At 36.3% G+C, this 17767-nt stretch overlaps 1 protein-coding gene across 2 annotated transcripts; it reads left to right on the top strand.

The window, feature by feature from the left end:
• Positions 1 to 40: 40 nt before the first annotated feature.
• LOC139966411 (origin recognition complex subunit 2-like) lies at positions 41 to 16155 on the top strand. Of its 2 annotated transcripts, none has more exons than XM_071969375.1 (13): positions 41 to 180; positions 3142 to 3257; positions 4362 to 4508; positions 4911 to 5033; positions 5402 to 5799; positions 6084 to 6289; positions 6922 to 7054; positions 8041 to 8143; positions 8998 to 9135; positions 10523 to 10694; positions 11523 to 11584; positions 12780 to 12898; positions 14917 to 16155. In XM_071969375.1, the coding sequence occupies exons 2-13, from the start codon at positions 3152 to 3154 to the stop codon at positions 14995 to 14997; spliced, it is 1788 nt and encodes a 595-aa protein (XP_071825476.1). In that variant the 5' UTR covers positions 41 to 180; positions 3142 to 3151; the 3' UTR covers positions 14998 to 16155. The 2 variants fall into 2 exon arrangements, with proteins under 2 accessions (XP_071825476.1, XP_071825477.1); XM_071969376.1 differs by lacking the exon at positions 41 to 180 and adding an exon at positions 236 to 389.
• Positions 16156 to 17767: the final 1612 nt, after the last annotated feature.

Here is a 17767-nt window from a genome sequence, read left to right as displayed (position 1 = left end):
TGGTCTGAAGGGAAACTGTATTTGTTGTGTATGCCCTCCCATTTACGATGCCGCAAACTTTCGAACTTGGCCTAATCTTAGACTTTGCCTAGCATCGCCTGGTTCTGACGGCCTTTTGGGACGAAGACTGTCAACTTTGTTGGAAAATATCTTTAATTCACCTTTACATAGACATTAAAGGTAATGAGTCAGTCGTGTTTTCATTGACATACCCAGAACTTCATTTACACTAACGCTGATACATAACGAAGCTAGTTTCACGAGACATAATTTTGCCATCTGCACAGGTCCACGAAATTTGTACGGGCATAGTCTAATACTACACTCGTGTTTGCCGGGATGTGCAACATATGGAGAAACATCCAAATTAACTGATCCTTTGACAATAGGTAGGACTGGGAGCTAAGACTTAATTGCAGAATACCTCGGAACACAAACTTACAAAGCACCATGCTGTAGCTAACAGCACCAGCACACTCCTGACGGTGTAGATGATGTAGCAACAACAGCATAATATATTGAACTTAGTTTATTTTTGTCATTTCTCTGCATCTAACTAGACTCCCGATACAGACGCCGTAGTCGACATCTTTTAAAGGTGTTGCTTCAAAGTTGCGGGGTATTCTGCAATTACTCCGGAGCTTGTCACCCAATCATTGGTACAGTAGGATGGTGCTCTTGCTTATCTAACGAATCATGGGTTCAACAAGCATTGCTCTGGCGCTTATTTATCCAATTGTTGGTTCAATAAGGCAGACCTGTCAACCTGTTTGACCCCAAAATAGGGAGAATAACATTTTTCAGGGCCAAAAATAGGGAGAATAAGGGGAAGATAGGGAGGTTGGTAATTTTCAATTGAAATGATATAAATACTCCTAAATAAGTAGTCTACAGTACCGTCTCGTATAACTGGACATGTGTATGCGCACAGGATCGTATAAAGACGTATAAACAAGTACAATCGCGTTTAAACTTGTTGACCAACAAATTCCTTGTAGACGCCGCGTAGACACCTTGTATAATCCCTGTACGAGTTTATACGCAGGTAATGCTATCGTGTTGCAATGAATAGGGATTAAAGTCGCCGAAAGAATTAGTGAGATGTTTGAAACAGACGTTTCTTAAATCGTAGTTGAAGAGGTGATATTCACCTAGCAGCCAAGAGGACGCAGGTAAAGTGTTTGCCGGCATAGAACTTAACTGTTTTTTGTCGTATACAAAATAGCTACTGTAGACATGCGAACTGCACACATATGGTACGCTGCGCTGTGTATACAAACAAGTTACAACTTGTGTATATTAAACTGAGTGCACCATGGCATATGCACAGTGCACGCTGTACTACTGTACTGTATTCAGGACTCGACCAAGGCCAACATACAATAACGACCTTGGGCGAGGTCCGAGAACTGACAAAGCAGCCTGCTATTGGTTGAAAGTCCCGCACAGCACTGTGTCAGTGGTAACGTGTTTGTAAACAATCAATCTATTTTAGATTACACTTATTACGCAAATAAGCATAGGACTAACTGTTGGCTATTTTCAGAAATGTCGCAAGTGATGAAACATTATAAAACCGGGAGAATAGAATATGAAACCGGGAGATTCGGGTAAAACCCGTGAGTCTCCCGGTAAAACTGGGAGAGTTGACGGGTCTGAATAAGGTTGCTTATTTAGCGATTGAATAATTGATGCACTGGTACTTATTTAGCAGAGCATCAGTTCAATAATGATGGCACTCTCATTTATTTACCTGATTGGTGGTTACATAAAGTGATGTACTGGTGCTTATTTACCGGATCATTGGTTATAAGTGGTGCTTTATTGCATGATCATTGGTTCAATTAAGATCATTCCATACCAAATGAATGAATGGCTTGGCAGGCCACCTCTTGGAGATGCCGCATGTTTGCATCATTTGTAGAATTGAGTGAGTTTGGAAGTTCTGCAAATTTTGAGCATCCTCTTCCCTGTGCTTTTTAAGTTACAACTTTTCAAAGTTGAAGTGCCATGCCCACTTTTGCGTGACCAAGTGTGCCCCTATCACAAACTACCAACTTTGTGTCCTTATAAATTCTTGATAAAGCATGAGCTACAGTCATGAAAATGGCTGTCTACTAGGGCTAATATAGAACTTCAAAATACAAAATTAAGTTTCACTATATGACATCGTAATTTTGGCCCATACAAGGTCATATTTTGTCAAAATCAAACAAAATGCCAATTAAATTCAATTAAATTTTTTCCAAGATTAGTGGTTCATCACTCCGATACTAGGAACACTTTATAACCCTATAGGCTGGTGGTAACCTGGAACTTTGACCCTATAGCTTTCTTAATTTACTGGTAAGATGTGGTAAAACATGGCCCAGCAAAAGTTGCAGTGCAAAAGTTTCCATTGTTGAGGCCATATATCTCCATAACAGTACCTCCAATCATCTTTAAGATTTCATTTTTGAAATCTGTGGCCAAAACTAGCATCCAAGTACATTAAAAGTGTATTTGATAAAATTATTTAAATTTCTTCCGCTACCTTCTTTGGTCTTTTATACAATATACTACACTAAGAAGTAAGATTATAACTAGAACAAGATTGGAATTTTTAGATGGGATGCATAGATGCAAATATTTTCCTCTTGGCTCTATGGTTTGTTGAATCTCTCAGCTCACAGATTGTGACCAGGTTCATTTAAGCAAGCGCTCCACGCTTATTTAAATAACAGATGATTGCGTAAATAGCCACAAACTTGACAATATGCAAACTTTCTAGCGTTGTATTCATTTTTATTTTGGGTTTATTAACATGGAAACAATAGAGGTACATAACCAAGTCAGGTTCAATCATTCTTAGAACTAGCATATGCTTTAAGTCAAGTGATGATGTTGATGATGTCTTTTTCTTCTAAATTATAATGGTTTATTTCAATTGCTTTTCGACGAAGTCTTGTGTAGCACCTGTGATGTGTCGTGAATTCTTTAAACCTTCAATTTACGTCAACTGCACAGTTATGATTGACCTTTAGATCTCTCCTGGAGAAGTGAATCGTCAAAGTTATTGAATTGTTAGTTCTTGACAGCATTTATAGCTTATTCATTGTAATTTACAGATCTTTAGAATTGTCTGGAATGTTCTCTCTACAGGTGGACCACCATGTCCTTATCTCCCCAGCCAACTGTCTCTCTAAAAAGACTCTCCGTCAAATTTGTAGGAAGTGGTGATGAAGTTTCTCAAATTATAAATGCTGATGAGATAAGTAGTAAGTACCATTATTTTTTATATAAGCACCAAAACCCCAGCCAATACTCTTCCTCTAAATGTATTCATTTGGCATATTGTATATATAATATATCTAAACTTTGGTAGCATTGCTCAACTCTTGTGGCTCTACTTGTATGAGCCAAAAGGCATGTGGAAGATACGTAACACGGACAGCCTTAGTAGTACACACTTCTGGCAATGATTGTATCTTACAACTCATGCGTTATGTGATATTGTTGTGTGAGTTGTCAACGATGTAGATATATGCACCGGTTAACAGGAATGCTCAACAACGAAGAAACCATGTCTCCGTTTATAAATTCCAACGGTATATATTCATGTATTTAACGGCTTGCCAAGTGTGTTGCTCTCTTTCCTCCTGAGGCAAGAGACAGAAGACTCATTTCGGATTCAGGATCTGTCTTTAATCCATTTGCACTCTCAACCACAGAAATACTTGTTCTTGAGACCATTCCTAGAAAATTATGCAAAATGCTTGGCCAAAAATATTCAATTTATTTTCAGACATTTTCCAAGAACTGTTAAGTCATAGTTAACACATGTGCGCAAAAATTTTGAACTTTTCTTTTAATGAACAATTTTACTCTGTCACAACATTACCAATCACAGTCTCATTTGTCTTCATTTTAAAACTTAAAAATTCTCCTCCTTAATGTATGAACATGATTTACGCCACAGGTTAGAACCTTATGTATTGTACTTTGGGGTCTTTTAACAATTGCACTTTGCTAAACTTGTGAGCTATTCATAGAAGACCTCTATTGATTGCTATAATATTATTTGACATGTTAGCAAGTGCACAGTTTCACTAATTCTTGAAAATGTTGGACTTATTTGTCAGATATTTTTCTTTACATATTTGTATAGCCTATAAGGGTGGATTTACTTTCCCCCTTAAAACTGAATGATGAAAAAACCTTGAATGATTCTTGCTAATTGTGAAAGTTTTAGCCCTGTACTACTACTATAATTTTGCAAGACACCATTTCCATTTGGGATCCATTTACTAAATGATACCCTGTTGATCTTTTCTTTAAATTCATTTTATCTTCTACTTTATCTTGTTTTTTCCTGCATAAAGCCAAGAAAAGGAAGAAATCAGTTCAGAAATTTAGAGATGAAGACGAGAAAAATAAGAATGAAGTAACCAGTGATGGCAGTGAAACAGAAGAGACAGGAGAAGAGCAGGCAGAGGAAGAAGAGGAAACTGTCACATCATCATCATCAGGTGGGTTCACCATCTTAAGAGTAACATTAAGACATATTCAAACTGTGAACAGTAACCATTCACACATAGACTTGAAATCCAGTCACTTTCTAAGTTCTTGCAATGTTACCTTGGTAATGTGATTCATATCAATATTGCGTGTTTGCTGCTGGCATTCTGTGACAAACTGATTGTAGGTTGCAGCGCAAATGAAAATTAAATGATATCTGGAGGAAGCTCTGCAAAGCCACAGTATCTAGCTCATGGGTAATGGGTAACACCCTTCTGATCCTTACTGGGCTTATCTCATGAGGGTAGAGAACAAGAATTTGACCCTGAGTAGTAAAATGCTGTCATCTTTTAAACTTGATTAGGTAATAAAGTATAAGATGCTATATTATATTAATTTGTTTATGTTTGCAGCCCTAGTAGGAGATGGTGACGTGGACGGGGGCCAAGTTTACTCTTTCAGAACTCCAAAGAGATCCAACCGAGCAGCTCAGATGGCAGCTAGAAGCATCCAGAAAAACACAAAGCCAGAGGCAGGTGAGGAACAATGGGAAGATGTGGTAGATACCTTAATAGCTCACACAGAAAGCGAATTGTTGTTATTTAAATAGAGCAAATAAAGTTCCTTGAGTAATGTGACCATTGACAGAATAGAAGGATCAAAGGGACATCCCCTTACACCCCTCCCTACCCCCACTTTTCCTACCCTCCACTCACCAATTGATGCTTGAAAGGGCTTACCTGTGACCCACTTTAGCTAATGGTAAGTGTTATCACAAAAGATTTCTTCCCTGAACACCCCCTTCGGTTACTCCCCCCCCCCCCCCGTATGATGTGATGTCTGCCTTGCCCGGAAGAAACACAGGATGCATGTTAACCATACAGTTTCTTCTGTTCATATTTAGATGTTGATACTCCTGGAAAAGTCAGAAGTAGAACAGTGAAAGGTAAAACTCCTAATAAGAGAGTGACAGACACCCAGAGAGGGCAGGAGGAGAGGAATTCAAAGTCTGCATCTAAATTAAGAACTAGCGCAAGGGTGAAAGAATCCAAAGACCAGAATGGCCGAAACGGAGACGATGCTAATGAGGCGGGGACATCGAATAGAAGGAGAAGCTCAAGACTAGCCGTAGTCAGAAGATATCACCAAGATGGAGACTCCTCAGAGGATTCCGCCGGAGACTCAAGTAGCGACGAGGAGGATACAGAGAGCCTTATATCAGAGGCGAGTGAGATGTCAGAAAATAAGGGCACTAGGAGGAGTAGGAGAAGCAAGGTCACCGCGGCGACAAGTGAAGACTTAGTAAGTTTGATGGTTTAAAGCCATCTGCTCAATTAACCATACAAAGTCATATCTTTAAACAGTAATTTTTAAGACAAATACCTGTTAGGTATTACTCATACAAAGCACTTTAACATATTAGTTTATATCACTTCTGTTGAGAAGAACCAACAAAAAATTAACATAATTGGGCCTTCATCAACGTTGATCTTGCTCTGCTAAAGTTCTGCATCTGTCCACTCGTATTTATGGTTTCATTCATGTTCTTAAGCAAAATATCTTTTTCATCTTTGTCTGTTTTCTAGGAAGCCTCCTCGGAGAGCTACTTTCGAGCTCACTCTGGAGGCGTGGTCACCTCAGATCACACTCTCTCCAGATTAGCAAAGCCAAAGATGGATCAAAAAGAGTTGGACACCATCCTGAGAACTGCGGCAAACAGCAACAATGACGAAAAAGAAAACCTCTACGTTGAGCACACTCGACTTTTTCACAAGTGGATGGTCCAGCTGAGGTAAACCTTCTGAGCTATTCAGGGAACCAATCAGCTACATCTTCCTCTAATATATCCATAGAAGATGTTCTTATTTGTGAAGGATACATGTGGAATTATGCATTCTTTGGTTCATGGAAATGCATTTTCCATTGGATGCACCCTTTATAAATGTTTGCTTTCACTTTTATAATAAGATGAATGATTCAGTGTCTGAGTTCTATGAATATTCATGTTTTAGGTATATGAAGATTCATGAACAGTTGTAAACCACCATCCAATCAGGATATTGGTTTTATATACATTATTATGCTTCAAGGCACTTGTAGTGACAGTAGGTGAAGCATAGTTGTCTTTTTTACTGTGGAACAGTCAATACTCTTTATACAGGAGCCTTGGGAAATATTGCAACTAAGTACCATTTAAAATGGTACTAGCATTTAGAAAATTGTCCCATCTTGCCTTTACCAAACAGGATTAAGTATCCTGACTGGGATTACAGTCTCCAAGTACATATATTGCACATAATATTAACATGAAAAGAATTTCATCAATCTCTCAAAGTTTTATATCTATTTTTAATATTTAAAAACTACAGAGAATTTCTTTCCCTTTGTCACCATGATCCTAATTATTGCTTTCTGTTCTTTCAGCAATGGTTTCAATCTCCTGCTGTATGGGCTCGGCTCCAAACGACATCTAATCGAGAGCTTCAGATCCAAACACCTCTTAGATTTTCATCACATCGTCATTAACGGTTTCTTTCCGAGCCTTGCGATACGACAAGTAAGTCCATCACTATCTCTTTGTGATTGGTGACATCTCAAGTCCAAAGTTTCATTTAAAGGACTCACGAAGGGCAACAAAATGTTGTTGTTGTTAAAGTAATCTTTTCCAACTGTCGAAAATAAAGGCAACAAGTAACATACTTTTTTTTTCCTGTCGGTTGAACTCTGTTCCTTTGCAAACTTGAAGATGATAAGTCAACACTTTATTAGCTTACAATATTGCATTAAGTATGTAATGATTATATTGAAAATGTAATTTAATTGAGCCTTAAAAGAAATTTTCCCTCTTCTTTTAGTGTTTACAAGGTATCTACAGTCATCCCTAGTTCATAAAAATATTGGAATGATATTAATTGATGTGTTTGGGTGATGAAAAGTTAAGCAAACTGTCCCTCACCAGAAATGCAAAATTTTTCGAATAACCCTTTGTCGCTAGTTTGCTAGAATCGTAAAAATTATTTGTATCCCTCAAACTGACCTGACCTATAACTGTGGTGTTGAGATGCGCATTGAAAATTTTAAACCAATCGTTTACCCTATAATATGTACAGAGAAAATTATATGGGGAGGTTCATTCCAAGGCTGTACTAATTGTACCAAAAGATTGACTATTAAAGCAATGTGTAAAGATAAACCCTCCTTTAAAAATAATAAAGCTGACTTATAAATTACTCTATGATTAAGCAAACATTCTTGTTTTGTCAGTTCAAGCAATCTCATAGGATAATCAAGATGAAACTTATAGTTGCCAGGACAACGGACATTAATCCACTGTGTAGCCACAAGGAACTTAAACATGCATGTTGATAGTTTCACTGATTATTGTCTGTTACCATGGAAATGTTATAAGTTGCTTCATCACTATGTATGATGTTTTTTTTTATGTTTGAAGGTAGCTATTAAAGGTATATTTGTTCTTCCAAGATCCATTTCATAATATTTAATGTCTTTTTGTGATTTCTTGTCTAACACTCTAAATTACAGATATTATCAGCAATAAGTGAAGATGTTTTAGAATCAAAAATGACTGCCAGAGGGCAACAAGAACAGTTAGAGCTCATTAAATCTGAGTTGGAGAAGAAAAATGGTGAGATGAATTGCTCAGTAGTAAATCATGGATTCTTAGCAAGAATGTAGCAGCTCTAATTTATCTTGCCAATAGTTTTGTAGGCATCAAAGCTTCTGTATGAAACGTACTACACATAAAAACATAAAACAAAGCAAGTTTAAGGGTCAATTAATGCTCACCAAGTCTCTGATAGGCTTATTGTTGAATGTCTTACAAAAGATCAGTCTGCTCTAATCTAGGTTGGACGTTAGTTGTTTTGTTTTTAACTCTTTGCATCGATGTTGATGTAAATTTCTGGTACTACTGTGGTATTCAAATATCACAACAGTAAAGTTCACTGACTGTTCAAGTTTTAGGACAGAGGCTTGAGAGTTGCTATTTGCTACTTGTATGTGCTTAAATACTACAAAAAGTCCCCTTGGTGACAACATTTACTGATCCAAATGGAATCTTTAATTACTTGTTAATTAACATTCTTTTCATGAAAAATACCTGAAGTGGGTGCTTTAGCTTGTTCAATAGAGTAATATTTGGTAGGCTATGCTCGCCAGCTGAATGTAAGTAGCGTGTAATTTAGAATCCATGTGAGGAGCTTTGATTGGTGGCTTGTAATTTATACTTTGCATCAGATGGTATAGCAATAACAAATTTAAACAATTTTTAGATGTTTGATATTTTGGAAGATCATTTTGTTACTAAACTATATGTGAAATGCATGTGCATGACAAATCAAGCTTGTTTTGTCCAGCCAGAGTTAGCCAACTATATTTGCTACCATATTATATCAGCCAATCCAATTTTTCCCTTTATCTCACTCAAGACTCCAGATCTGGCAAAGTTCTTTAGGATGTGAAATTATTTTTCCCTCACAGAGCCAGTTTTTATAATTTTGCACAATATTGATGGACCTATATTGAGAGTAACAAAGAACCAGAATCTGTTGAGTTCCCTGGCACAGATCCCCTCTGTCCATGTGATAGCATCAATAGACCACATCAATGCACCGTTAAGTAAGTATCCATAGATCTCTTGTATTCATGTAATATTAGTCATAGACCACATCAATGCACCACTAAGTAAGTATGACTATGCATAGATCTCTTGTATTCATGTAATATTATTCATATACCACATCAATGCACCATTCTGTAAGTGTGCCATTTACAGATCTCTCTTGTCCATCTGATCTTTACACTTCCACAATGTACCACTAAGTAAATATAGCATTTATAGGCCTCTGGTATTCACTGAATAAGTACTAAGCCGTTGGTGTTCATGTGATAGCTTCCATAGATATCATCAATGAACCATTCTGTAAGTGTACCTTTTATAGATCTTATTTGTCCATCTGATCTTTACACTTCCACATTCCACCTCTAAGTGAGTATAGCCTGTTTAGATCTTTTGTGTCCATGTGATAAACATCTGTAAGTCACTACAGTGTACTGTTGAATACGTCTGTCCTTCATAGATCTTAACTGGTCATGTGACCTCAAGATCTCTTGCATTGATTTGATGTCATGTACAGACCAACTCAAATGCATTATTGAAGGTCATCAGGTCAACCAATGACAATCTGGCTATATCCATTTGTTATTTGTGCTTCTCTCAAATTGGTGTCTGCATGGGTGGGTGAACCTTAAGAATGTACAAGTCTTTATCGAGTCGAAAGCAAAATATTCTGTTGTGAAATTTATCACATACACAGGGTATCACTTCAGATGTTTATCAAAATTTATTTGATTGTTACCATAGTGACTGAAAGTAGGGTGCCATTTACGTTTGAGAATCGTAGTGACATAATTGGTCTAATGAAATAATAACAAAATGTCTTCCAATGATGCAAATTAGTTGAGAAGAAACTTCCTGTAGTTTATTTGAAGGAAGGACTGTCCCAGTCTTCAACTTCAAAATCTCTTGTCATTTTCATGTTCACCCAAGATGCATATATTTGTTGTTTCAGTGTACTACATAAACACCACTGATGTCCCAGTCAGTTTAGACTGGAAGTAGTTTACTTTTAAAGTTAAATATTGCGATCTTCTATGATGATGAAGTGTAAGCTGTTCAAAGAATGTCAAGTGCACTCCAAACATTTGGTTCAACTTTGTTGTTATTGTTTGTAATCTTCCTTTCCTTATACAATACACACAAAAGTTACAGTAAACAGGTACTTTTTCTTGCTTGGATGTTATGACAGTTACAATGCTCTCACTGCTGGAAGGCGGCTAAATTTATAAAAAGAATTAACTCATCATAACCTTGCCAAGGTACATACTATCAGTGGGTCAGTTTGGCCTTTTGTTGCAGATATTTGAAGGAGAAAAAAATTGAAAAAGTTTTGTGTCCTTCCCTAAATAATCTATATCATTTATTTTTTTCTTAAAACTGTTACAGTTTGGGATCAAGGAAGGTTCTGCTGCTTCAACTGGCTGTGGTATGATGTCACATCATACCAAGATTACACCGAAGAAACCTCCTACGAGAACTCCCTCCTTGTCAGACAGTCTGGCGCCCTCACTCTCAGTTCTATTAACCATGTACTCAAGAGCGTACCACCAAACGTACAGTGAGTACAATTTCACTAAAAGTTCTTAATTGTCATATTGCTTCAGCAGTGGTTAAAGGAAAATTTGCTGCATGCTAATCAAGCTCTCGACAAGAATGATTTAATTGCCATGGTTACCAGTTAGTTCCACAATGTGTATCAAAGGCATTTGTACATTTTCCTTGGCATAACTACAGAAATAAAGTTTTATATTTTTAATTTTCAAAACTCATATAATTTTTTTTTATAGATAATCTGCTGATTGATTACATTAGAAACTCTGTTATTAAAGCAGACTTATTTCATCACTTTTTTTTCCATAAATGTATATTAGATTCAGCCAGCCTTGTTGCAATGCAAATTACGTACATACCTTGTTACATTGCAAGTATAAAGTCATAATAAACAAGACTGTTTTATTCAAAGTATTTGCAACAGTTTGCTCTTATTGTGCACATGTGCCCGGATGACCAAAGAGCAGGGGGAAAAAATTAATTTTGCTGGAACTCAGATTTCTCAGAAAACTCAATTTCAAATCAAATGATCATCATCAGAGAATATTGATGTCGCTTGTGATAGCCAAACAACGATGGAGAAAACTAAATGCATCATTTTAAAAGTTGTGTAGCTGGCCATCTTTTTATGATTAATAATAATGTGTTTTTTGTTTTATCTTTCAGGGGTGTATTTGATATTTTCTGATTAATGTGTTGTTTTTGGTTTTATCTTTGAGGAGTGTATTTAATATTTTATGATTAATGTTAATTTGATGTTTTTGTTTTATCTTTCAGGGGTGTATTTAATATTTTATGATTAATGTTAATTTGATGTTTTTGTTTTATCTTTCAGGGGTGTATTTAATATTTTGGTTGAGGCACAGCTGGAGCACAAGGATGATATTTCGTATTCAGGTAAAAGTTTACACAGAAGGAAATTTGATTCCATTTGTGACTTCTATCTGGATATTTCTTTCTCTCTGTCTCTGTGAGGGTTTCAATTTGTGGGCAGATAGTACCCGATCGTAATTTGTGATTTTTTATGTGACATTGGCAATTAATAAAGTCAACCCCTTTAAGTATAAGCCCTCTGGCTGAACCTTTCAGTATCCTTATTAGTCGTACAATTCTTGGTAATGACTTATAAACCACCCTTCGGATGAAGTGTCTGTTGTCACCCATGTGTCACCACTGTTCATCTTGTGATCATTGTGCGCACTTACATTTGCCTGTTTCAATTTGTTGGATTTAGTAGTTTTGTTCTTTCATGCATCAAGAAGATTTCTGTTAGAAGTTCTGTTTGATTTATTCATTTGAGGACAAGGAACAGGGCTAGGGAAATTTCCCCTTATTCCAAATTTCCCACCTGTGAATAAATATGTGTCCAAAACAAACTGGTAATTAGTCACTCTCTTTCTGATGTCTCTGTGTCAGTTTGTGATGTTACAGTTTACTACATATTCAGAGCCAAACAAGGATGATAAGGCCATCACCATTATAATCGTTTTGCTGGTGTCTTTATTGGAACGAACAATAAACCTTTAACTTGTTCTTTGTATGAAATTGTGTGAGACCAGCTAGTAAACAACACCCTGTGAAATTCCAGGGTTGCTCCAAAAGATTTAAAGGAGCTTAGAAGGGAAGTAATTGCAGATATATTCTGTATTATTACATGACTTTATACTTTGTTGTTGAACTTATCAAATTTACATGTGATTATTCCATAGGAAAGAATACAGCTTGGAGCAGATAGTGTAACGTTTGAGCCCTTTTTTCAATAGCAGACCGATATTTAGAGCAACTAAAGACAACTATTGAGCTGAATGGTTGTTAAAGTCTTCTCTTTAGATTTCAAATGTAGTGATCAAAATCTTGGAAAAGTTTTAATCGAGCAGAGACATATTTTCGATATTTGGTCGCCGAGAGATCGATGAGTGTTTTATCATTTAATTCACAGTTTCATCGCCAGATATTGTAGATATCGGCTGTATCTCAAAAATAGATAAAAGTAGATTAGTTTTATATTTACTTGTATCAGTATCTTGTCTAAATCTGACTTTTGTACCCATTAGCTAAGTTAATTATCTATTTTTGTTTCTTGTTTCCTCAGGCATGACCTTCCAAGACCTTTACCAGCGCTGCCGTGAGGCATTCTACGTCAGTAGTGACCTCACTCTACGAGCCCAGCTGACTGAGTTCAAAGATCACAAGCTGTTAACTTTCAAGAAGGTTAGTTCTTCAATCATTTAAACTAGCTAAAGATGTTCCAATATCGAGGGAAACAAGCAAGTAGAGAAAACATGGTTACAACCGCCATTGTAAACATTGACAATGATACCTATATATATTATGAAATGAAACCAAAAAAGGAAGACAGAGGTCAAACAAGGTCACTGTATAGAGTTGATACTACAGTCGTTTCTTTTGAAAATAACAGATATTCCTATGAGAATAACAATGGTATCTTTGTCTGATTTACTGAGGGGTTTTTCAGACAAATTATTTGGTGCAATTTGGGATTGTATTGCTCAAATTTGGCAGAAATCATTCGATTTTAAGAACAATGCATCGTACACAACTACTTAATGAGAGGGAGTGTAATGTCTATATGGCTTCAGACTAAAGGCGTTGAAAGAGGTTTCCTTTTGGGGGTGGGGGGGGTCAGCAGATGCACAACATTCGATGGGACAGTGAAACAAAATCACCTCTAAACGGTTGCATGAATGGACCCTCTGTGTTCTATACATTCCTGAACTTCTAAGTTCCTTTTATTCTTGAACCACCAAGAAAACAGCACTTTTAAATTACTATTCAAACCTCTTTGAAATTCCAGCGCTAGATCAAACACATCACTTAAAAGGTGTTAAAAAGGGTGTTAAGTGCAGACAATGGTATCATCAAACAGTTTGGGGACAAGATTGGTGATAGTTTTCTGGTTGACTGCATCTGCTCTAGTGAACAATGACTTTGCCGTGTGGATATCATTTCGTTTTTCAGGTCAATATCGTTGAAAGTTTCACAAAAGCATCAGTCTGCCTTGATTGACTTGCCAGGCTCTCAAAAGGTGAAGTTTTGTATTTCATTGTGAGAGGCTCCAGGGTTTCAGTCCAAAAACTTGGCAGGCTTTTATTAAAAAAAAAAATTTCCATTCTTTTTTTTATACATGTTTGAGATAAAAAAATATCAAGTGAAATCTCTGGTCTTTTATTTTACTACATAGGTCCTTTGTTTAACAACAGTTTTGTTTGAACAACAGTTTTTTTTATTCAACAACAGTTATGAAAACAGTTACGAAATAAGTTCGATTTTTGGGTGACTTGCAAAAATGCTGAGTGATTCTGAAAGCTGATTGGAATCCTGACCCTACATTAAATGAATGACTTCAGACACAAACTTAAGTTTGATATTTTTTGTAGATTGTTAGAAATACCACTGATATGTGTCCAAGTTGTATTTCTATAACACTTTAAATGTTTTGAGAAATACCCCTTTAAGCAAGTAAGGTTTATCAAATGAAAGTGAATAGACTATATAGTCTATTACACAAACCATTAGGTAACTGCCTCAGATGAAAAAAACAAAACTGAATGGGAACTCATAAGTATTTTATGGCCTCAAAAATGACATGTGAACAATGTAGTACAAATTTGACAAGGACAATGTAGTCTTGAATGTCATATAAAGGTATTCTGTTCTTAATATGAAGTTAAAAGGATGTGGGACTGTTTGTTGAGTTGCTAAGAATTTATTAAATAATGGATTAAGACTAAGCCTGTACTGAGTAATCGTTGTCATCATCAATTAATAGCCTTAAAGGAGCATTCCAGAGATTTAATATAGGTGAATATCTTGTAAACCAAAACAGCTGGAGAACTTGTTACTAGCACTCAAATGTTACCTTTTTTGTTTCTTGGACTATATCATGCCAGGACTAAAATTCTGCATCAAACTCTATTAACCAATAACAGTCCCTCTCTTTGGCTTGATACAGGGGATCATAAAACAGAGTGAAAAAAATGAATAATTGGTTCTAATGTTACAGAGATATACAACTGTGACATATCCATTTCTAAAGGAGAGAAAGTGTTTGCAAAAATGAAAAAAAAAATATGCTTTAATGTGCAATTTGCAAATGGAAGATGTAAAATCAATTTTTTAGTGGAACTGGTACATAATGCAAACTGCATCATCTTATACATTTTTCCTCTTTTTTTCTCTTTTTTTTCTTCTTTTTTTTTTGTATTAAGGGTATTGATGGTGCTGAACTCCTATCCATTCCAGTGGAATCTTCAACACTGCAGGAATTCAAACTGCAAGAGGACATGTGAAATTACCCCAGAAAATGAGATGAGTGAAGAGGTGGGTTGCTTGACACACTCGTAATCCAGGAGAAGAAAATGTGGATTACCTCAGAAGATGATCGATAAGCCTCGCAGATGAAGCAACATCTTCTGGATATGTACTATGTCTGTGGTGTACACACACACACACACGTACCAACCCACTGTGAGAAGATGTGTATTACCTTAGAACATGTATTTAATATTAATCTTGCAAAATATGGTAATGTTGTTTTGGATGTGAATACATATATAGCAAGGAATGTAGGTTGGTTGACTGGTATGTAATACACAGACACCTAACCAGTTGGAGGAAATGTTCATGACCTTACACAATAATTGATCAGCTTTGTCGACACGGCAACACTGTCTACACTTTGTGCAAGTGGTGGTCTACACACCTCCAAAAGCCAGTAAGAGAATTTGAATTACCTAAGGAAATGATTGGGTAGCCTCAAAGAAAACCGCAAAGGCTGTAAGACCAGTTGGAATATTTGAATAGTCACTGGACACAGGATGTGGCTGGATCTTACCGAAACATTAAAGTCTTCTGACTGTACCCAATGAGTGGCTCCAACAATCATTGCCCTTATTGGAGGACATGTGAACAGACCCACCCCTTGGTGATGAATAACCAGTTAAGCAGAGAAAGTCAACATCTGCTTTGAGGTGTGTCTGTTGTGTAAATAAGTGACAATATATAGCAACGTCATCTGATCCCCCCCCTTCCATTGCGTCCCCTCGCCCCATACCAATTCCCACTCCATCAGGACTTATGACTTATCGTTTCGAATGGTTCGAGTGGTTGTTAGATGTCGGGATATCAGAATTAGTAAGCGGCTGAAATACTTCTTTCTTTGTTTCTTTTTGCTCTCGTAAATGAAGAAACCGCCTTTAAAGAAAACTCTACACAGTGAAATTAACACTTTGCAAGTTGAACCAATATGTTATGGCATTATTAATGTTTTTTCTGACTTTGGTGTCGTTAACTCTGTGTTCCATAATCATTACAAAACAAAACTATTACGAGCTTCCAACAACCAGAATAATATCCTATTTTTGTTACGTTGTAATGTTTCTGCAATTGGTAATGTCATCATTGTAATTTCCAGTACTGAGAGAAATATATTGTTGAATATGCAAGCAGTACATCTATTGCCGTCCATTTCTTTAATTCCCAATTTCTGAAGAGGTTGTCAGGTTTCTTCATTTTTCTTTCTTTGTTTTTGTCTTATGTCAGAAATAGTGCACATTTATGTCATCTTAAAGCACACAATAGTCTCGTTTTATTCTTGTTATTGCAATGTCACATTCCATTTCTCATCAGATTCATTTGATTGCCAGGTGCAATAGTTAATATTAACTATTTTAATATGAAAACTCGTGAGGTATTTCTTCCCACTCAAACAAGTGATGTTATGTGATAATTAGTATTAACATAGTTAGTTACATACAATGGCAGCTTGCCATAGGGGCACATGGCAATTGCCACCCCCCCCCCCACACCAAAAAAAGTGACAAAACATCTTTTCTTTTACAACAAATTAGTATCCTTTTTTTGTGAAAAAAAAGGTAAATGCAGAAGTGTGAAATATGACAAAATATTTCGTTATATGATGGCATCATTTCTGCTATCTCACGAAAGTTTTAAATTCACTAATTTTCTGTGCCATGTAATATCTCGCTCTTTTCGAAATTTGATATTTTGTAGAAAAATTGATCAAAATGATAACTGTTTTAATCCCACCAGTTTAAGGTTTTGTTTCAATCTGATAAATAGGACACATCATAGTAGTATTTGTACAGTTTTTCACAACACGGAAACGATCAGATATGTTAAGAACAGCATAAACATTTCTTTTAGAAAATTGTAAAATGCTCCATTTGCGTTAAAGCAGGGAGTTGTTATAACAACTCCCTGGTTAAATGACCAAATTTTATAATTTTGCAATGAAATGTTGAATTTTTGACGGAATTAATGAATTGTCATTTTGAAACTAAATGATGGGTTGATCAATTAATAAATGCCCAGAATTGGTCAAGTTTAGGGAATTTGTTAAAATACATGGTAATTTTGCCTTTAAAAGAAAATTGCCGTTATCTACAGAGAAATCTGAACATTTTGATGGCACCCTTACGTTTCCATAATACCAAAATACATACTTCAGACATCCACAGTAGGAAATTCCCGGCGACCAGGCGCGTAGCCAAGGGGAGTGTTTTGGGTGTTCAAACACCCTTCATGGCCCAAGTGCCCCCCCCCCCCCAAAAAAAATATATATATACAGAAACACCAGTGACGTGATACCAAATATGCCAAAATCAATGATGTGAGAGTACAGTTAGCTCTTTGGGTTCCCAGTTTGCTTGTCAACAGACTTCTACAGTCCAAACGAAGGGGAACTCTAGGGGAACTATGGGTTCGCAATTCCCTTGATCTTTTTATCTCTGATTCCCCAAATTATCCTTCTTACAGTTCAAACTTTTGAGTTGAAGTTGAACCTAGTTGCTTTTAAATTATATAGGTATCTCTTTAGGTTCGCATTTTCCTTGCATCAATAATTGAGTCTATATAGGATTACATTTTTCTGATGTGAATAGAATTATTCCACAAAATAATTATCAATAATCTTTTGCATGATTTGAGCTCAAAAATTGCACCATATTGCATCTAGAGGCCTTAAAATTCCATTTTTTCGCCAAAGGGGAGGGGGACACCCCCTCCCCTTAGACCCCTCCCCCATGTCATTCTCCACCA

The sequence above is a fragment of the Apostichopus japonicus genome, chromosome 4, assembly GCF_037975245.1.
Source record: "Apostichopus japonicus isolate 1M-3 chromosome 4, ASM3797524v1, whole genome shotgun sequence".
NCBI classification, from domain to species: domain Eukaryota; kingdom Metazoa; phylum Echinodermata; class Holothuroidea; order Aspidochirotida; family Stichopodidae; genus Apostichopus; species Apostichopus japonicus.
Note: the sequence above shows the minus strand (reverse complement) of the source record. Positions and strands in the feature narration are given on the sequence as shown.

What these genes read in the sequence shown, in the direction of transcription:
- LOC139966411 (XM_071969375.1), top strand. Translation starts at nt 3,152, where the DNA reads ATGTCCTTATCTCCCCAGCCAACTGTCTCTCTAAAAAGACTCTCCGTC. An exon ending in TGAGTTGGAGAAGAAAAATG is followed by an intron (nt 8,144 to 8,997) that starts GTGAGATGAATT and finishes TTTCCCTCACAG; the next exon opens with AGCCAGTTTTTATAATTTTG. An exon ending in CCACATCAATGCACCGTTAA is followed by an intron (nt 9,136 to 10,522) that starts GTAAGTATCCAT and finishes AAACTGTTACAG; the next exon opens with TTTGGGATCAAGGAAGGTTC.